This window comes from Leucoraja erinacea, chromosome 15, assembly GCF_028641065.1.
Source record: "Leucoraja erinacea ecotype New England chromosome 15, Leri_hhj_1, whole genome shotgun sequence".
Classification (NCBI taxonomy): Eukaryota; Metazoa; Chordata; class Chondrichthyes; order Rajiformes; family Rajidae; genus Leucoraja; species Leucoraja erinaceus.
The window spans coordinates 38,428,180-38,450,507 of NC_073391.1; the positions used below are offsets into that span (position 1 = coordinate 38,428,180).

General features: G+C 41.7%; 1 protein-coding gene across 2 annotated transcripts; it reads right to left on the minus strand.

Moving 5' to 3' along the window:
- Positions 1-4,050: 4,050 nt before the first annotated feature.
- Positions 4,051-22,319, minus strand: cdk1 (cyclin-dependent kinase 1). Of its 2 annotated transcripts, none has more exons than XM_055647206.1 (8): positions 22,211-22,319; positions 15,208-15,269; positions 13,423-13,579; positions 11,401-11,524; positions 9,860-10,030; positions 8,942-9,105; positions 6,065-6,203; positions 4,051-4,399 (listed from the first exon to the last, which is right to left on the minus strand). In XM_055647206.1, exons 2-8 carry the CDS (start codon positions 15,242-15,244, stop codon positions 4,286-4,288), a joined length of 906 nt encoding a protein of 301 aa, XP_055503181.1. In that variant the 5' UTR covers positions 15,245-15,269; positions 22,211-22,319; the 3' UTR covers positions 4,051-4,285. The 2 variants fall into 2 exon arrangements, with proteins under 2 accessions (XP_055503181.1, XP_055503182.1); XM_055647207.1 differs by having other exon boundaries at positions 22,026-22,244.
- Positions 22,320-22,328: the final 9 nt, after the last annotated feature.

Sequence of the window (22,328 nt, forward strand, 5' to 3'; positions counted from 1 at the left end):
ATCACTACCAAAGTTCTGCCCACACAGTCAGTACACCTCTCCTACACTTGTCTCCCGCACTAAGATCATCTCGCAGAGAATGATCCCAGCCTAACCCTCCCTATTCTCTCCTATTCTGCAAGAAAAAACTACATTGAAGACTCAAACTCACGATCGAGTAACTGCCGGGATCGAGGCGCAAACTCACGACCTTGCGGATATGAGCCGAGCACTCTACCACCGAGCCAGCCGTTAAAATCTACGCTAAAAATCTTCCATTCCGAAAGCCGAAAAATTCCGAATTACGAAAAGTGTCTGGTCCCAAGGCTTTCGGATAAAAGGTTGTGCACTTGTAACAGCAAACAGTGCTTCTGCTTCCACCATTCCACTAAGAACTCAACATGAACGTGGAAATCAATTACCGATACTGCAGTCTAAGCACCGAGGAACTCTTTGACAAACCATTTGAATTGATAAATGGCAGGGAAGCCATCAAACTATACAATTTAAGAACTGCAGTGTGTAGAAAGGAACTGCAGATGCTAGTTTAAAACGAAGATAGGCACAAAAGGCTGGAGTAACTCAGCGGGTCAGGCAGCATTTCTGGAGAAAAGGAATAGGTGACATTTTGGGTTGAGACATCTGAAGAAGGGTCTCGACCTAAAACATCACCTATTCCTTTTCTCCAGAGATGCTGCTTGATCCACTGAGTTAAGAACCGCAGTGATAGATTAACTTTAAGAACACGCACATTATCTTCTTGAATTTTTTGAAGAGGTTCCTAGGGAAATTGACGAGGGGTAAAGCAGTGGATGTTGTCTATATGGACTTTAGTAAGGCCTTTGACAAGGTTCCTCATGGAAGGTTGGTTAAGAAAGTTCAACTGTTGGGTATAAATGCAGGAATAGCAAGATGGATTCAACAGTGGCTGAATGGGAGAAGCCAGAGGGTAATGGTGGATGGCTGTTTATCGGGTTGGAGGCAGGTGACTAGTGGGGTGCCTCAGGGATCTGTGTTGGGTCCTTTGTTGTTTGTCATGTACATCAATGATCTGGATGAAGGTGTGGTAAATTGGATTAGTAAGTATGCAGATGATACCAAGATAGGGGATGTTGTGGATAATGAAGAGGATTTCCAAAGTCTACAGAGTGATTTAGGCCATTTGGAAAAATGGGCTGAAAGATGGCAGATGGAGTTTAATGCTGATAAATGTGAGGTGCTACACCTTGGCAGGACAAATCGAAATAGGACGTACATGGTAAATGGTAGGGAATTGAAGAATACAGTTGAACAGAGGGATCTGGGTATAACCGTGCATAGTTCCTTGAAGGTGGAATCTCATATAGATAGGGTGGTAAAGAAAGCTTTTGGTATGCTAGTCTTTATAAATCAGAGCATGGAGTATAGAAGCTGGGATGTAATGTTAAAATTGTACAAGGCATTGGTGAGACCAAATCTGAAGTATGGTGTACAATTTTGGTCGCCCAATTATAGGATGTCAACAAAATAGAGAGAGTAGAGAGGCGATTTACTAGAATGTTGCCTGGGTTTCAACAACTAAGTTACAGAGATAGGTTGAATAAGTTAGGTCTTTATTCTCTGGAGCACAGAAGGTTAAGAGGGGACTTGATAGAGGTCTTTAAAATGATGAGAGGGATAGACAGAGTTGATGTGGACAAGCTTTTCCCTTTGAGAATAGGGAAGATTCAAACAAGAGGACATGACTTCAGAATTAACGGATAGAAGTTTAGGGATAATATGAGGGGGAACTTCTTTACTCAGAGTGATAGCGGTGTGGAATGAGCTTCCAGTGGAAGTGGTGGAGGCAGGTTCATTGGTATCATTTAAAAATAAATTGGATAGGCATATGGATGAGAAGGGAATGTAGGGTTATGGTATGAGTGCAGGCAGGTGGGACTAAGGGAAAAAAAGTTGTTCGGCACGGACTTGTAGGGCCGAGATGGCCCGTTTCCGTGCTGTAATTGTTATATGGTTGTTATAATACTTATTAGTGCCTACTATTTAAGAACTGTGTTAACAAATTAATATAACATTAACGCACATTCCAAGTTTAATATTAGTCCACTGATTCATAAGCACGACACTATTTTGGCATTCAAACATGCACCTATGGCTCTCAAGGCACACAGCGGCAATAATTTCAAATGTGGGTTGAAGTATTTATACTCCAAGGAATAAAGCATTAACAATCTTTTGGTTCTCCCCATAACTAACCTTCAACTTTTCAGAGCAATTAAATTGATATCACCTTCATTGTTATAATCCAAAATGCTGAAAATTGGTTTCCACACAACTCGGGTAATAAGATAAGGTAGTGTCTACATTTCCTTTTACCGTTTGACAAAAATCACACTGGTTTGTTATTTTACTTCATCCGATCATCTAAAATGCCACCCTGGCAGTTTGAACGTGGTTCTGGATACAGCTCAAAGACTGATTTTAAGGAAACCATACTCCCCTTCTACCTTTCCAAACCTCACTATTGGGCAGCAGTGAGGCAGTGAGCAGAGCAAGGTTCAATCCTAATGTCAGGTGTCGTCTGTGTGAAGTTTGCACGTTCTCCCGATGACCCACGGGTTTACTCTGGGTAGTCCGGTTTCCTCGAACATACCAAACATGTGGGTTTGTAAATTAATTGGCCTCTGTAAATTATTACCAGTGCAGTGGATGAGAGATTGGTATAACATAAAACTAATGTGAACATGTGCCCAATGGGTACATTTCCATGTTGTATCTCCTAAAAACACTAGATTGCTAACCACATGAGATGCTGCTGGTCCAAATTAAGTGCATCCTATAGTGTGCTTTCACACTAATATTTAAGGGTGGCAGGAGCAGATTCAGGGGGCCTTGACGAGGATCTTTGTTTCTTCATTAGCCACGGACAAGTTCTCGAAGGACTGGAGAGTGGTCAATGTTGCTCCTTTGTTTACGGAGGAAAGTAGAGAGAACCCAATGAACAATAGACCATGGTAGGGAAAATATTGGAGAGAATTTGATCCCATTTGTATGTAGCAGGTCATGTCTTACTAACTTGGATTTTTTTTTGGAGATGAGAAAGGGGAATGATGAAGGTAGAGCGGTGGATGTTGCATACATGGATTTTAGTAAGGCTTTTGACAAGGTCCTTCATGATAGGTTGAGCCAGAAGATTAAGATGTACAGGATTCACGATGATTGGATTATATGGATTCTGAACTATCTTATTCACGGAATCCAAAGTTGTGGTGAAAGGTGTGACCTGTGGAGTTCAGCAGGAATTAGTGCAAGGACCTCTGCTGTTTGTGATATAGAGGACCTAGATGTAAATGTAGATGGGTTGGTGAGTAGGTTTGCTGACAACAGATAGCGAGGCTGTCAGAACATAGTGATATATAGATCAGCTGCAGGAATAGCAGATGGAATGCAACCCAAGTATGAGACATTGTACTTAAGGAGGTTGAATGCAACAGGAAAGTGTACATTTAATGACAAGACCCTTACATTGTGCACCACAACATTGATGTGCGGAGGGATTGTGGAGTCCAAATTTACAGCTCATGGAAGGTGGCAGCAGAGAAAGGGTGGTAAAGGCAGCATCCCTTTACAGGAAAGGTGTGGAGGATTTGGAGGGTGCAGAGGTGGTTTACCAGTATGCCCCCTGGATTAGGTTTCAGCTACAGGGGGAGGTTGCACAAACATGGACTGTTTTCTCTGGGATGCTAGAAGTTGAGGGGAGATCTGATGGAATCTTGGAATAAGCAGTATTGCCAAATTATAATGAGGAATAATCTACACGTATCAAACTCCAGGGATCTATGTACAAATTGTATTGTTTAATGAAACAAAAGCATTCAATCTCAATCCAAGTTAAGAAATTATTTTGCAGTGGAGCAGACAAAATGTGTAGGAAGGAACTGTAGATGCTGGTTTAAATTGAAGATGGACACAAAATACTGGAATAACTCAGTGGGACAGGCAGCATCTCTGGAGAAAAGGAATGAGGATCTCCTTGAGTTTGCTTATAAATTTCACACACCAAGAATATTAAGTCTTATTTTACATTCCAGAAAAGGTCTAAATTCTGCTTTTATTTATATTTACAAGTTATACAAGTACAAGTACAAAAACAATTGTGCATCTACTGATAGCAGGAAGAAAAAAGACATGGACAAGACATACAAATCTACAGAACTTCAATACAGGTATAGTTGTAACCAGATTTTAAGGAGCCAAATATAAAGTCTCATTTACTGATTGCCAATGGCTTTGCTGTCAAACAGAGACCGTCATCTTTCATCTGGATTTAATTCTTTACAATATTGGCAGGGAGACTGGACTTATCCAAATCATCAAAATACAGGTTGCGCAAAGCTTCCCGTGCAGAGATTCTTTTGGTAGGGTCATAAATCAACATTTTCTGGTAAAAGAAAAAAGTCCATTAGGAAAATATTTCATGAAGAGTCACTATTTTAAGCAGCATTAAACAGAAAAGTATCCAAGTACACCAAATTTAATAAGACTGCGGATAGACAGGAAACAAAGAGAAGGCATTAACTTTTAGAATGGCAGGCAGTGACTAGTAAGGTACTGCAAGGCTCGATGCTGGGACCGCAGCTATTTACAATATACATCAATGATTTAGATGAAGGAATTCAAAGTAACATTAGCAAATTTGCAGATGACACAAAGCTAGGTGGCAGTGTGAACTGTGACGAGGATGCTATGAAAATGCAGGGTGACTTGGACAGGTTGGGTGAGTGGGCAGATGCAGTTTAATGTGGATAAATGTGAGGTTATCCACTTTGGTAGCAAAAACAGGAAGGCAGATTACTATCTAAATGGCATCAAGTTGGGAAAAGGGGAAGTACAACAGGATCTGGGGGTCCTTGTACATCAGTCTATGAAAGTAAGCAGGCAGGTACAGCAGGCAGTGAAGAAAGCGAATGGCATGTTGGCCTTTATAACAAGAGGAATCGAATATAGGAGCAAATAGGTCCTTCTGCAGTTGTACAGAGCACTAGTGAGACCACACCTGGAGTATTGTGTGCAGTATTGGTCCCCTAATTTGAGGAAGGACATTCTTGCTATTGATGGAGTGCAGCGTAGGTTTACAAGGTTAATTCCTGGGATGGTGGGACTGTCATATGCTGAGGGAATGGAGCAGCTGGGCTTGTACACTCTGGTGTTTAGAAGGATGAGAGGGATTCTCATCAAAACATATAAGATTGTTAAGGGCTTGGACAAGCTAGAGGCAGGAAACATGTTCCCTATGTTGGGGGAGTCCAGAACCAGGGGCCACAGTTTAAGAATAAGGAGTAAGCCATTTAGAATGGAGACGAGGAAACACTTTTTCTCACAGAGAGTGGTGAGTCTGTGGAATTCTCTGCCTCAGAGGGCAGTGGAGGCAGGTTCTCTGGATGCTTTCAAGGGAGAGCTAGATAAGGCTCTTAAAAAAAATAGCGGAGTCAGGGGCTATGGGGAGAAGGCAGGAACGGGGTACAGCCATGATCACATTGAATGGCGGTGCTGGCTGGAAGGGCCGAATGGCCTACTCCTGCACCTATTGTCTAATTGAAAAGTGCAAGATGTACAAGAAATTTTCATTCCACTTCAAAGACAGCAAAGTTATGATTGTACTTTAGCAACCAATTTCACAAGTACAATGTACCACAGAAAACGACCACTTACTGAGTACAGTAGTGACCCACCTGAGCAAGATGCTTCTTTATTTTAGAATATCAGAACTTTAAATTGTTTCCAGTAATATTAGTCTCCTTGTCTCAATGCAAATTGTTTTGATTGATATTGCCAAATAAATTGAACAGTACAATTGCTTCCAATGACCAAACTTTACAGTGCAAACTTGCTTGGAATTTAGAAATATGACAAATTACAATTTCAAGATTGATTGCGTCAATGAGCCGACAGCCAAAAATCACCTCCATAGGAGGAAAGGAAAAGGCTGGAAATATAGCTCAGAGCTGGTTGCAAGAGGAAACGTAAAGATACTACTATGTAGAATGAATCTGTTTCTCAATTTTGAGCAATGGGGGAAAAAGCAGGGACATGATAATTCACTTACCGCTAACAGGTCAAGGCCATTCTGATCTATATTCTTCACTTGGGATAAACTTCCTGCTTTCCACTTTGGGAAGGTATTCTTGTAATCTGATAAAGTTTCAACACCTGGCCAAGTGTCATTGTTTGGGGTGCCCAGTGTCCTGAGATTCAGAGAAAATACATTTCATTTCTGAAAGGAGGTTTCAACGTTGCCTGGCAAGTAAATTCCATGCCACATTACTGTTTAGAGGTCTACACAGGTACAACAGATATATTAAAGAGTATTTCATTAATTGTAAGGCTCCGTCTCTTAAGAGTTAAAACTCCTGAATTACACAATTATTAGACATCTATTACTCCAGGGCAGGTTTTGGGTCATAATTAAAGATTATCATTTTACTTGGCACAAGTGAAAGCCAGGATGATTTCAAAGTTAAGAAAAAACTTTCAGGTAGATAGTAGGAAGACTATTTAGAAGTGTCTAAAACTAGAGGACACAGAACACTAGAGAAGACAGGGTTAGAGGGCACCCAGGCAAGAACTCCTTATTGGATCTTGGGGTTAACTTAATAAATCACTGGAAGTGGCAACACAAACAGGTAGTGGTTTAGAAGACATATGCTTGCTTTCATTGAAGAAATTGAGTGCAAGAATCAGGTAGTCATGACGCAGCTTTATAGGTTTAGTTGAGGGCATAGGTTTAAGGTGAGATGGGTAATGTTCAATGGAGATGCGCAAGGCAAGTTTTTTTTTTTTTTTTTAAACAGTTGTTGGGGGCCTGGAACACATTGTCAAAGGTGGTGATGGAGGTTGATACAACAGTTTCATTCAAGAGGCTTTTGGATAGATATGGATTATGTGCAGACAGATAAAAGTTGGTCTTGACATCATGTTTGGAATAGACACGGTAGGTCAAAGTGTCCGTTCCTGTTTCCCCCACCCCAACCGAGGGCAGTTAGAATCTGGAAAGCACTGTCTGCTTGGATCAGTGGCAAGAATTCTTAGAACATTGAACTAGCACCTGACCCGTCATGGCATAAGTGATTAGAGCAAATGCAGATAAATTGCGGTGTGATTGAAGTGTGGTATTCTGGCTGACAGTCTGATCACAAGTCAGCTGCAGAAATGGGCAGATGGAGGATAATTTAAGTAAGAGGTGTGGCACTTTGGAAGATCAAATGAAAGGGGAAGGTTAATGCCAAGCTCGTCACAGCATTGAGGTACAGAGGGACCGTGGGGGTCAAAGTCCAAAGTTGCCTGAAAGAAGCAACACAGGTAGATAGTGGTAAAGGAGGTTTATGGTATGTTTCCCTTCATCGGTTGGGGCAATACGCACAAGAGTCGGGAAATTATGTTGTAGCTTTATAGGACTTTGATAAGGCTGCATTTGGAGTATTGTGCGCAACTCTGGTCACCCCATTACTGGAAGGATGTGGAGGCTTTGGAGAGGTGCAGAAGTTCACCATGTGCTGCATGGATTAGATGATATTAGCTACAAGTAAAGCTGGATACATCTAGATTGTTTTCTCTGCAATGTCAGAGTTTGAAAGAAGAGCTGATAAATGTATATAAATTTGAAGGGCATAGATAGGGTAGATAGGCAATAACCTTTTTCCCCCCATGGGGAAATGTCAAAGACTAGAAGGTGCCGCTTTAAGGCAAGAGACAGTTGCTGTCAGGCCTGATGTTGGTGGGGGCAGATACAACAGGGGCAATTAAGAGGCTTTTGGATAGCCACATGGAAATGTCGGGAATGGAGGGAAATGAATCATGTGCAGGCAGAGGAGATTAATTTAATGGCATAATTTTCGGCAAAAACATTATGGGCCAAAGGGCTCTTTCCTGCGATGTACTGTTCTCCATTAGTACCATGGCCATTGCTTTATAATGATTTGGAATTAAGGGAACACAAATCCAAATTTGCAGATCCAAAACCCATTGGCATTGTGATAGACTTTGAGAAATTTGACCGAGGCAATAGGCAGATGAAATTTAATGTTCTGAAATGACAAATATTACATTCTGGTTAGAAGAACAAGAAGCAATATTGTGGTTACAAGAACAGATCAGAGATCAATGCAGATTTGTGCATAATTCATTGAAAGTGGCAAGTCAGATTGAAAAAAGAAGTTGAAAGAGTATATGAGATTTAGAACTTCATAACGGTCAGAATACACAAAATGCTTTGTTATGAAAGATGCAAAAACAGTGAAGTTGCTAAAATAACTCGAGGGGGAAGAGTTTAGTTGGTGTAAAAACAGAATGCAGGGGATCTCCTCTTTAGAATGAGAGATTGTGACAATATAACAGATATATTTAATATCAAAGGTTTTTAGCAGAATACATGTTCCCACTGAAGGAGCATTTTAGAATCCAAGGTCAAAGTACGAAGGGCGGTCAGCAAAAGACCCAAAAGGGTAAGAGAGGATGAGTGCTCATAACCCAGGAAATAGTCATGGTATGAAAGGAACTGCCAGGGATGGAAATGAGAAACTCAAATGTAACTTTCAGAAGCGAGCTGAATAAGGTTAGAATTTTAGAGGCTCTGTGGAGAAAGGGCATACGGACAAGCTGGATTGGTAACAGCCAGGAATCAGACTGAATAGCCCCCTTCCACATTTAAATTTGTAAATAGCCAAAACCAACTCAATGGTTGAGAAGAAATCTGGGCTTCAAATCAATCTTTAGCCACAGTATCAGTCAGAATATTTTTAAAACAATGTTTTCACCCGCATAAATCCAACTGAACCGTAGACTATGTGCTGGAGGAATATCAATCAAATATCTCAGTGGAAAGACAATTAATAAAGTCAGGGAAGGTGGCAGAGGTTAGAGGTGTGATGGAGCCTGGATTGGGGAAAAATGATAATGATAGAATGTTATTTTTTTATAAACACACCTGAAAATCCTGAAAAGTTGATCAATCTCAGAGTCTCCATGAAAGAGTGGTCGCTTGGTAGCCATTTCAGCAAATATCGTACCGATACTCCACATATCAACGGGAGTTGAGTAACGAGGAGAACCCAGCAGTACTTCAGGAGCCCTGTACCACAATGTCACGACCTATGAAGTCATGTAATGTTAAGAATTACTTACAGATTTATAAAATTCACAGCTATGTGATCGAAAAATTGAATCTTACTCCTCCTCCTCTCCCCCCCCCCCCACAAACATTTCAGCTTGAATGGTTAATGTTACATTCCAGCAACAAAAAGTGAAGGATACACCATTGTGCACACAGGACCAGTGATAACACCAGGATCATTCCACGCGATGTTCTTAAGACTGTACAAATATCTGTACCACAACATTATAAACATTTTATTAAGTTCCATATCACAAGGAATGATCTCAAATGTAAGGTTAAGTTATTCTGTTGTAAAATTTAGAATGTTTAATTGTATCCCCAACATCAGCAATAAGAGTACAGAATTCAAGCAAAGTGGGGCAGAGTCACAGTTAACCCCTTAGTGGCAGATGCAGTTATTCTTATATCACCTCCCCATGGAACTGGGAGAACATGAACCTTCAGCAGTCTAGCCCAAAGATTAGAAGTGTTACTAATACAGCATTTCATCAAATTTTAAACTGCTATATTGTACAAATATTAAAGTAATCTTAACATATCATAGCTAAGTTTTAAGTCTGAAGGGTCTTGACCTGAAACATCACCCATTTCTTCTCTCCAGAGATGCTGCCAGTTCCACTGAGTTACTCCAGCTTTGTGTCTATCTTCGGTTTAAACTAGCATCTGCAGTTCCTTCTTATACAAGTTTTAAATCAGTTACATATAACTGAGCAAACTATGGTTACTTACTTCATGTGTATAAATCCTGACAGGGACTCCAAAGGCACGAGCCAGACCAAAGTCAGCCAACTTAATAACTCCTTTACTATCAATCAGTAGATTCTGAGGCTTCAAATCTCTGTGTAAAACCCGCCTTGAATGACAGAAGGCAATCCCTTGCGTGATCTGATATAGATAACTCTAGAAAGGAAAAATAAAGGATGCTCATTAATAACTACCAGATAAAATATTTTCAATCCATAGATAACAAGGCTGGTTTATTTCTTCAAAAATTAAAATTTGCTTTGACGCAACCAGGAATGAATACAAACGCACTAAATGCCAACACATGGCATTACTACACTACCGCCCAACGACAAATGCAAACTAATCCGCAGAAAATTTAAATTCAAGTAATGATGAAATTATTGAATTACCGGTAACGGAAAAAAGCTGGTTTATTAATGACCTTTAGGTCAGGAAATCAGCCACCCTTTCCCAGCTTGTCCTATTCAACTCTGACCCAGTTGACTGCAAACTGACCTAGCAAACAATTCAGTTCAGGGGTAATTAGGGATGGATAATAAGTACAGGTCTCCACAGCAACATCTGCTGCCAGAAAAAGTTAAAGATCCAGTAATCGGGCTGCAATGATTAAAAGTGACATGAACAGACACCACAAAGCCATGTATCAATTGAGTCAAAAAACATTTTATATCCAAATGCCAATCACAGGCTTCAGACCAGGACATATTTCATTTGACTGAACTTTGGTAGTCCTTAATAAAGTAAGAATAAGCTCTGTGAATTTACATATGCCCTTTTGAAACAAGGAAAGTTTGCCGAGGCAAATAAATGTTATGCAAGATACCCAATGAAAAGTAGCTAAGAAAATAAGTAAAGCATGATCAAATCTGCAATTCCAGGAAAAAAAAGCTTTGTAAAGGAAAAAGTAGTAAGAACATATGAGAATAAATGTCTGATATGACCAAAAAGAAAAACAACCAGAAAGATGTTCAAGATTGAGCGACAGCCTTTTCTTTTAAACCAAGCCATTAAAAGGTTAAAGATTCATTGCTTTTCATACAGATGTTTATATTACACCAGAGATTGTAAGCAAAGTATCGTGGATAACTTCAATCTTTACAAAATTCATGATTTAAAGTGTTTGCAATAGAAAGTAACTAACTTCAGGGTAATTTAGCAGTGGAATGAGAAACGTGAAAATCGGATTCAAGCCTGGCAAGGGCTAAGATGTTTAGTTGAAAAAAAAAATGTTTTAGAATTTATTCAAGGGATTTTTTCCAGAGGATAAAGCGAGGATATCTGAAATCCTGGTGAATACAATGGCATCAGCAGCATCCATTGGGTCCATGTTAATGTTATTAGACAAAAGGATAATAACATTATAAATAATAAAGCAGAGAACATGCAGAAAACAGTTATATCAGTTGCGGTGGTGAGGTATTGCACATGTTTAAGCAATAAAAGTTCGCTAATTTAAGTTGAAATACTGTAATAATCTTCCAATCTATCCCAACAAAGGGCTTCAATTTGTATACTGTAGATACCTTCACCAGCATTGGGTCCATCATCTGACGAGAAGGCAAGGAATCCAAATATTTCTTCAGATCCATTGAAAGGAATTCAAATATAAGGTATAGCCTTGCATCTTGCATTAGTATATCATGAAGGCTAAAAAAAAAGATAAGGGCAAATTTCTATTATCAAAGTCACTACACCACTCAATTAAAAGCAATGGTGTAAACAAGTGCAGTATTATGAAAGTCCTTCCTATTTAATACTAACACAAAAATCTCAATTCTCACAGTAGTCAAATCATATTCAGGCAAACTTAAATTGCATTCGATTATGCCAGGAATGTCAGCAGGCCTCTTGCTTTATCTGCATGCACACATGTCATTGGTTGTATACTTTAAAGTTTCCAACTAGCAACAAAATTACTGGTGTTTGCAATGGTTAAGGGATAACTAATGGAACTGGAAGAAATCCTGGTGCTTCGAATATCCCTGTAGATTTTTTTTTATATGCATGAAGAAATCCTGACATGGTTCACTAGACAAAGATAAGTAATTGAGATAAGCAACATGCTTCCACCTACCCAAATTAAGTTGTACAAATGGCTCCGTTAACAAACTTCATGTACACACACCAAATAATAATAGTTCCTCAACAACTGGAGACAGTGACCATAACACATAGCAGAATTAGGCCATTCAGCCTGAATCTACTCTGTCATTCAATTGCTGCTATTCTATTTTCCCCTCTCAACCCCATCCTCCCACCTTCTCACCGTAACCTTCGACACCCATACTAATTTAGAATCTTTCAATGAATGCCAGATTCACCATTCTCTGGCAAAATAAATTCCTCCTCGTCTCCATTCTGTAGGTACATAATTTTATTCTAAGACTATGGCCTCTGGTTCTAGGTTCTCCCGTAACTGGAAACATCCTTTCCACTTCCACTGTATCTAAGCCTTTCATTATCCAGTAGGTTTCAAATGGGGCCCCCCCTCATCCGTTAAAACGCCAACGAGTATAGGGCCAGAGACTTTAAACGCTCCTCCTAAATCATCCCCAGGATTATTCTTGTAAACCCCCTTTGGACTCTCCAAAGCAAACACATCCTGACATGGGGTCCAAAACTGCTCACAATATTCCAAATGTGACCTCACCAACACCTGATAAAAGTTCCTTCCACAGCGTCTCCCGGGTATGCCCGGGTCAGCATGGCAAAGTAGCAAACTTGGCTGGGCCGCCAGGGGTAAAATTGCGGGGAGGGCAGGAGCGTTGAGAAGGAAGGGGTCAGGGATCATGCCAGCAATTCACTCAGATTGCTCTCGGGTGGCTGCGAGCGGCTCTGGGACCGGACAGCGGAACCGGTCGCGACCTCAGCACCTTCTGCCGGCCCACCCACCTTTGGCACAGGTGCAACTGGTGGAGGTGGTGGTTGGCGGGAGCTACTGGGCGGAAGGCTGGCTGCTCCGTCCGGGGCTCTCCCTGTTATGAGCCAGGAAGTCCCCGTCCCCCATACATGAACCACACAGCTCATTGTAGGACAGGCGAAGATGGAGGCTCCCCGGTCCTCATCGCCTCCTTGAAGGCAATTCACATCTTCCTTTCTACTGTCTAAACCAAACCCTTGATCCTGTCCAGCCAGCCTTTTGTCAAAATTTAGCGACTCAAAATGGGGGTGCACCTTCGACGCAGGTGCGTCTTCATTGCCGGGAAATACAGTATATATTTTTGATATCACAAGATATGTAAAAAATATCAGTCCTAGTATTACAAAGGCATGGATTATAATTTCAGTTTTCCAGAACATATGTTGGCCAGCTTTAAATGCCAACTGAAGTACTAGAACTTGCTGCCAGAACTCAATTCATTTTGGCGAATTATGCAGGTAAATATGAAACAAGGCACTTGTTAACACGCTTCAGTTTGACTTCATGGGTGATTTCATCAAATTATTCATAAAGATTCAGTGCAATTATCATGAGGGTTGAAGTTTCAACATCTCAGCACAACAAATACACATTTCTATTGTCCAGGTTTAACCACTGCACTCACCACACTACATTAGGATGCTGTAGTTCTTTCAAAAGAGAAATTTCTCTGATTGCAGTGCTGGGTACCCCTTCTTCTTCACTTTCCAATCTGATTTTCTTCATGGCCACTATTTGCTGGGTAACTTTATGACGGCCTTTATAAACAACCCCATAGGTACCTAAAAAAATGCAATTAACATATTTTTCAAGAAAATGTTAAACCCCAAGCCACTACTGATTAGTGAAGTCAAAGCAAAAGTTCCAATAATTTTTTAGTAGATTGCACCATTGAGTTATTCATCTCTCCATTGCTACAAATTCAAATCTTTCCTTCCACCCAAACAGGACTCCCACTTGTTTAGACTCCCCAACCATATTTTGTTCACAGGTTTACCTCCAGTGTGCAATTTCCCCAATCAGGCTCCCACGTGTCTCCGAGGATCCTCCAGTGCTTCTACGAAGCGGCGGTGGAAAGCATCTTGTCCGGGAACATTACCATCTGGTTTGGGAATTGCTCTGCCAAGGACAAGAAGGCTCTGCAGAGAGTAGTGCGTTCGGCCGAACGCACTATGGGAACTTCACTCACCCCCCTGCAGGAACTATACAACAGGAGGTGCAACTCCAGGGCAAATAAAATCATGGGAGACTGTTCCAGCTGCTATGGTCAGGCAAACGCCTCCATTGCCATGCGGTGAGAACGGAGAGGTTGAGAAGGAGTTTCTTCCCAGAGGCAATTCGGACTGTAAACGCCTATCTCACCAGGGACTAACTCTACAGAATGTTTTTCCTTCCATTATTTATTATGTAAAAGAATATGTGTGTTATGATTGTGTTTATAATTTGTTTGGTTGTTTTGTTGTTTGTCTTTTGCACAAAAGTCCGCGAGCATTGCCACTTTCATTTCACTGCACATCTCGTATGTGTATGTGACAAATAAACTTGACTTGACGTCCACTAATATTACCAAATCCCCATGGTATATCCCCATCTAATTTATTTGCAATGGAATTGTTCAAAAATATGTTCACATCTGTTCTTGTAAATTGCACTCCTACCTTCAGCTGTTTCTTAAAGTCCTTGGACGTGTTGCTGCTTCCAAATGTGCCCAAATTTCTCCAACCTTATGGTTAAAGGAGCATATGCATTGCAACTGGCTGAAACCTGTGCTACTCCCATTCCTGCTTCTTGAACGCCAAGGATTTTAATGTGACCGTGCAGTGTCACCTCTGTCTCAACCTTACTTTGTCCTTGCATCTCTGACAAACCATGTGCCGTAATGCCACCATATTTAGTTTAGTTCAGAGACAGCATGGAAACAAGCACTTCAGCCCACCGAGTCCGCACCGTCACCATACATCTCCCATTTACACGCGTTCCATTTTATCCCAGTTTCTCATCCACTCCCTACACCGTAGACAATTAACCTACAAACCCACAAATCTTCAAGATGTGCAAAGAAACCAGACCCCACAGATGAAACCCAAAGGGAGACCATTCAAAACTCCATAGACAGCACCCGAGGTCAGGATCAGACCAAGCCTCTGGTACTGTAAAATAGCGTTTCTCACAGTTGCGGCACTGTGCTATTGTTTAAAATTTATTTTAAAATGCAGAGGTGCACACAGATGGGTTTTGCTGTACTGAAACAAAATAGACAAACTTAAAATAAGTTAAATTTATTTTTGGCATGACAGGAGATATTTGCCAGAAGAAATACAGTAACTTGTACAACCAATCTAAATGAAAACTTAAGCTAAAGCTGTTTCAGGTACCAAATCACAGAATAAGTGTTGAAATTGTTTCTCACCTTCACCGATTTTCTCTATCTTCACATAATCATCCATAATAGCGTTCAGTTCAGTCTGTTAACTAAACATATGTTAAAGTATTACATGCTGCACAATCAACAGAGGCTTCATTTTTTAATGTTCAACCCACTTCTGCATCAGATCATCAAGTTTCTCTAAACCTGAAGCTTTCCCAAAATTTAAGTTTTAAAATAGTGTTGCATCTTTGAGAAAACATAATGATGTAACGATGTTTTGCAAAGCCCTCCCTTGGTTTTCCTCACATCATGTGCCTTTGTAATTGGAATCTGATAAGTCTACAACAATATTACAGAAACCGTAATAGTCCAAATTTTATCTTAAGAAACAATTTTTTTGCTCACTGTTTTGGTTATAGAACACATGATCTCTGACCACTTTGGGCTATCATCAGCCAGTAAATACAAGGCATTTAAAAAAAAAGAAAATGAATGCAACCATTCAGCCTGAGCTTTAGCAAATGAGTTTTCCTGTGTATTTAAAGTGAAAAATAGAAAATAGAGCTTTGTGAGTGTATAAAGGGATACTGAAGAACACTGCACTTTCTTCCACCTGGCATTTCTTTATTTAGTATCAAAACATTTAGGGCATATTTTGCACCAAGATCACAATACATCCTTTACCGACTTTAAAAAATAAAATAAGTACAAGACCTACACCTGACACACCAGCTGCATTGTATCAGGGAAATACAACTTCATATAACCCACTGTATGCTCCTTTTTCTCTCTCCTGATCCACCTAGGTTCTCATTGCCCAAAACTAGTTCCAACTGCTCACCTTCTCTCCTTTACAGGCCCTCCCCAACTTAGGGCGTGTACAGTCCTTGCATATGAACAAGGGTTTCGAAGACTGGCACGCTGAATTGCTGGGATGCTGGTATCCACCAGCCCTTTTCTTTCTCTCTCTTTATGTCTCTAACCAACACTTAGCTCAGTTCCTCAATCATCTGTCTCTTATCATCAGCTCACTCCTTACATAGTTCCACCCAACATCTACTTGCTCCTGCCTCACCCCACCAATGCTTGTATCTTTATACCAACAATCTTCCCTCTACATTTGGTAGCAATGCATAACTTCTCTGGAAATGCTAACCACTCCCATCTCCACAGAAACAGCTCAACCTGTTGAATTCTTCAAGCAATTTGTATAGAAGCCCACTTTATATCAGAAGCATTTTAAAGTTTGTTGGGGGCATTTGAAGTAGTCAGTGTTAGGACTATTGTGCTTGTAAATTGGGAAGAAATATGCTGACGTTCCTTTGACCTTCCATTTCTCCTGATAGTCTTACCATTACCACGTTCTTACTTCTAACCTTCTTCTCTGGTAATGACCATCAATCATCAGATGACTCCGCTTCATACCCACTAAATGAATTACAAGCCTGACGTGTTGAACCTTTCCAGCCAACTCCATTACCATTTATTTGGTAATTTGGTAAGAATAGGCAGTTAGAGTAAATGGATAAGAAGATTAGCATGACATGGAGGACTGAGGGCCTGTTTCTGTGTTGTACAACCAGGATTGGACTCCTTGTGTCCATTCCTGATCTTCCTGGGGTTCCCACTAACCACTACTATTCATTGGTAACAGCTCATACAATTCTGATCACTTCCCCCAGCCACTGATCTACCCCGTTAAAACTTGCAGAGCTTCTTTGACCAAGAACTTGTGGTGGGCAATGCAGTGGTGCGGCTGATAGAGCTGTTGCTAGTAGATCCGGGTTTGATCCTGACCTCAGGTGCGGTCTGTGCAAAGTTTAGAAACATAGAAATTAGGTGCAGGAGTAGGCCATTCGGCCCTTCGAGCCTGCACCGCCATTCAATATGATCATTGCTGAAAATCCAACTCAGTATCCCGTACCTGCCTTCTCTCCATACCCTCTGATCCCCTTAGCCACAAGGGCCACATCTAACTCCCTCTTAAATATAGCCAATGAACTGGCCTCGACTACCCTCTGTGGCAGAGAGTTGCAGAGATTCACCACTCTGTGTGAAAAAAGTTCTTCTCATCTCAGTTTTAAAGGATTTCCCCCTTATCCTTAAGCTGTGACCCCTTGTCCTGGACTTCCCCAACATCGGGAGCAATCTTCCTGCATCTAGCCTGTCCAATCCCTTAAGAATTTTGTAAGTTTCTATAAGATCCCCTCACAATCTCCTAAATTCTAGAGAGTATAAACCAAGTCTATCCAGTCTTTCTTCATAAGACAGTCCTGACATCTCAGGAATCAGTCTGATGAACCTTCTCTACACTCCCTCTATGGCAATAATGTCCTTCCTCAGATTTGGAGACCAAAACTGTACGCAATACTCCAGGTGTAGTCTCACCAAGACCCTGTACAACTGCAGTAGAACCTCCCTGCTCCTATACTCAAATCCTTTTGCTATGAAAGCTAACATACCATTCGCTTTCTTCACTGCCTGCTGCACCTGCATGCCTACTTTCAATGACTGGTGTACCATGACACCCAGGCCTCGCTGCATCTCCCCTTTTCCTAGTCGGCCACCATTTAGATAATAGTCTGCTTTCCTGTTTTTGCCACCAAAATGGATAACCTCACATTTATCCACATTATACTGCATCTGCCAAACATTTGCCCACTCACCCAGCCTATCCAAGTCACCTTGCAGTATCCTAGCATCTTCCTCACAGCAAACACTGCCCCCCAGCTTAGTGTCATCCGCAAACTTGGAGATATTGCCTTCAATTCCCTCATCCAGATCATTAATATATATTGTAAATAGCTGGGGTCCCAGCACTGAGCCTAGCGGTACCCCACTAGTCACTGCCTGCCTTTGTGAAAAGGATCCCACTCTTTGCTTCCTGTTTGCCAGCCAGTTCTCTATCCACATCAATACTGAACCCCCAATGCCGTGTGCTTTACGTTTGCATACTAATGTGCTGCTATCCCATCTTTAATAACTGACTCTAGCAGTTTCACCACTACCGATGTTAGACTAACTGGTCTGTAATTCCCCGTTTTTCTCTCTCCCTCCCTTCTTAAAAAGTGGGGTTACATTTGCTACCTGCCAATCCTCAGGAACTACTCCAGAATCTAAAGAGTTTTGAAAGATTATTACTAATGCATCCACTATTTCTGGAGCTACTTCCTTAAGTACTCTGGGGTGCAGCCTATCTGGCCCTGGGGATTTATCGGCCTTTAATCCATTCAATTTACCCAACACCACTTCCCGGCTAATCCTGGATTTCACTCAATTCCTCCAACTCCTTTGACCCGCGGGTCCCCTGCTATTTACGGCAAATTATTTATGTCTTCCTTAGTGAAGACGAAACCAAAGTAGTTATTCAATTGGTCCGCCATATCCTTGTTCCCCATGATCAACTCATCTGTTTCTGACTGCAAGGGACCTACATTTGTTTTAACTAATCTCTTTCTTTTCACATATCTATAAAAACTTTTGCAGTCAGTTTTTATGTTCCCTGCCAGTTTTCTTTCATAATCTATTTTTCCTTTCCTAATTACACATTCTCCCTACGACCACATGGGTTTCCTCTGGGTGTTGCAGTTTCCTTGCATATCCCAAAGACAAGCAAGTTTCTAGGCTAATTGGCCTCTAAATTGTTGCTAGTATGCAGGGAGTCGGTGAGATAACATAAAACTATTGTGAACAGGTGACTGATGGTTGGCACAGACTCGGTGGGCCAAAAGGGTCTGCTTCCATGCTGTCTCTCTAAACTAAACATACTAATATCTGGAAAACTGAGCACCTTGCACTGTTAGCCACATGCTCATTCCCACCTCTGGACCATAACTCCACTAATGATTGAAGACAACAAGCCGCAGATGCTGGGACATTCAGTAAAACAATTGCAGGAGGAACTCTGATCAGGCAGCATCTGTGCAGGGAATGGGGAGACTTATTTTAGGGTTGAACCCTTCAATGTTCATACTATTGGGTTGTGAACTATCCAAACAGAATATGGGGGCGATGTCCCTTTGATGTACGGGAGACCTTGCTCTGGCAATAGAAGAACGGCTGCCCTGTCACTGGTGTGTTCTCTAGCACTGTTTTTTAACCCCACTGCAGCTTGCAGCCTGGTGTCATAGCAGACACATTGTTTCAGCCTGCTTTGATTCCATCTTTTCCCAATCCCTTCTCGCGTATATCTGCAACATCTGACATCCTCCACTACTTTGACAGTCACTAATTTCCTGGTCCAAGCAGGGTCATCTTTACCATGGATGTACAATCACTCTTTTCCACTATCCCACACTAAAATTCCTCCTCTAGCAACAGGATGAAATTGGTCCCACATTGAACAACTCCATCAACTCCACTTTCTTCAGAGAAGTGTAGCTATTTTCCTCCATGAACATCTACCTTTAAATCCAGTATATGGAACAGTTTGTTTCAATCTTACGCAGGTCACACCTTTCCTGTACTCATACAAAAGTCAGTTTATTTTTGCTGCCAATTTGAACCCCTCACTCACAATCACATGGACCACATTTAATTTGCCTAGCCTTTCTGGATTTGTCCCTGAATCAGAGGCATTATTACTCTCAGATTCTCACAGCTATCTCTTCTTTCTTCACTTCACCCTGATTATGGCAGTCTCCTCTCCTCCAGTTCCGCCAACCCCATTATATTTGTGCCATAGAATCATCCAGCACGGAAACGGGCCCTTCAACCCAACCTACCTTTGCTGACCAGGCTTCCAACCTGCCCATGTACGTCTCATACTTCTCTAAATCCATATCTATTCATGTACCTGTCCAAATGTCTTAAGTGTTGTTATATTCTGTGCCTCAACTACCTCCTTTGGCAGCTCACCATCAACAACCCTTTGTGTGAAAATGTTGCCCTCAGATTCCTATTCAACCTTTCCCCTTGCCTTAAACCAATGTCCTCTGGTTCTTGATTCCCCTACTCTGGGTAAAAGACTGTGCATATACCCTATCTATTCCCGTCGTGATCTCTACAGACCTCATAGATCACCCCTCATGCTCCTGTGTTTAAGAAAGAACTGCAGATGCTGGAAAATCGAAAGTACAAAAAAATGCTGGAGAAACTCAGCGGGTGCAGCAGCATCTATGGAGCAAAGGAAATAGGCAACGTTTCGGGCTGAAACCCTTCTTCAGACTGATGCTCCTCATGCTCCCGTGTCAGGTCCTAGCCTGCCCAATCACTCCCTATAGTACAGACCCTCAAGTCCTGGCAACATCCCCATTAATCTTCTCTGCATCTTTCCAGTTGAACATCTTTCCTATACCGAGTGACCAAAATTGAACATGATCCACCAAATATGGCCTCACCAACATCTTATACTACTGTAACATAACATCCTAACTTTTACACTCAATACCCTGACTGACAAATGCCAATGTGCCTAAAGCCACCTTGACCACACTTTCTGCCTGCGACACCACTTAAAATGAACTTTGTAGCTGTGCACAGAGATCTGTCTGCTCTACAACACTACCCAGAGCCATTGTGAAGACCCTGCCGTGGTTTGACTAATGAAGAGTATTCATTATTAACGGAATAATTTGACCTCTGTACTTGTACAGGAAAGAGGTTGTTCCAAGGAACTGGTGCCCATGCAGAGACTTTTCGTACTGATGTTTCCAAGATATCATCTATCTGAATTATGGCTTGGTATCTTGGCATATGGAAGATTGAACTCTCTGGTCCACATCTTCTAACATACCAGCCTTTGTATTCAACAAGGTCATCCTTTACAATTTCCACCAAAAGGCACACCATCCCATTGATTTTGTAATTTGAATGAACTCTTCCCTACCTGACTCCCCAAAGTAATCTTTACCATGGATATACAATTCTCTCTATCGTACACTAATTCCCCTCCAACGACATAGCAACCACCTGATTGAAATGAACCTCCCATTGAACAGCAGGTTCCACTCCTTTCTTCACAGCAAAGGTGTAACTATGGATCTCAACAACAACACCCGAGGGGATATATGGAATTTATTTCACTCCTACGCAGGATACAAGTACAACTTCCTTCCTGTATTCATACAAAAGTAAGGATTTTTTTTACAGAAAGTATGTATTGATCAACTACAAAGATCCAAACGTTATAAATGTTGTAGTTTAAATTAACCAAAACATAAATATTCCAAAAGGTTAACACAAAATAAATCCAAACATTTCAAGTGATGCGTCCACAAGCGTCGCGTCTCCTAGGTCCAATAGATGTCGTTAGAGTATTAAATGCGCTCGCTACATTCCTGAAACCATATTCCATTTAAAGGCTCTCAGGAAACAGTCCGGGCTGCAGTCTTTGCACGACACAAGATAAAAAAAACATTCACCGTCTACCCCATCGGGCATTATTGTGCTTACATCTACTGCTCCCAAGGAGAATAAAGTAGTGAAGCAAGGTTTTACAGCCCCATGGCATCCGAACTAAATCCCACGTCCCACCTTCAGACGCGCCCAGGACATGAAGTCCTGGGCGCGTCTGACTGTGTGACTGTATTGAACCCATCTGATGGCAGTTTGTAAGTTCCAGCAGCAGAATTGGGCCATTCGGCCCATCAAGTCTATGCCACCATTTAACCAATACACCATTCAACCCCATTTTCCTACCATCATCCCATAACCCCTGACTAATGCCGCATGTCTGGCTGGGGGCCAACAGCACCCGAGGACACACTTGCATCATCCTCGGGGCATTCAGCCGCCGCCAAATAACATAGTACTGTCTGAAGAAGGGTCACGATCCGAAGCATCACCCATTCCTTCGCTCCAGAGACCCGGCTGAGTTACTCCAACATCTTGAGTGCACCTTCAACATAATACTATCTCACCTCACTCTCTCCCAACCGCCCGGATGCCGAAAACCTCTCGCAATTCTGCAGAGACGCGCTTAAAAAAAACCTCTCGAGAATCCGCAGGAAGGGATGGACCCACCCAGCCCAGCCCAGCGAGTGCCTGGTGCGCTTCTTCCCCTCCCTTGCTTCGCATCCACTGGCGGTGCGGTGCCGGTACAGACCTGGAAGAGGAGACGAGAGAGGGGCAGCGACCGACTGACTGCAACCAAGGCCCGCGCGCTGCAGCCGTTCCCGCCGCCGTTTGAACGTGACGTGCGCTCTCCAACCGCCTCCGATTCA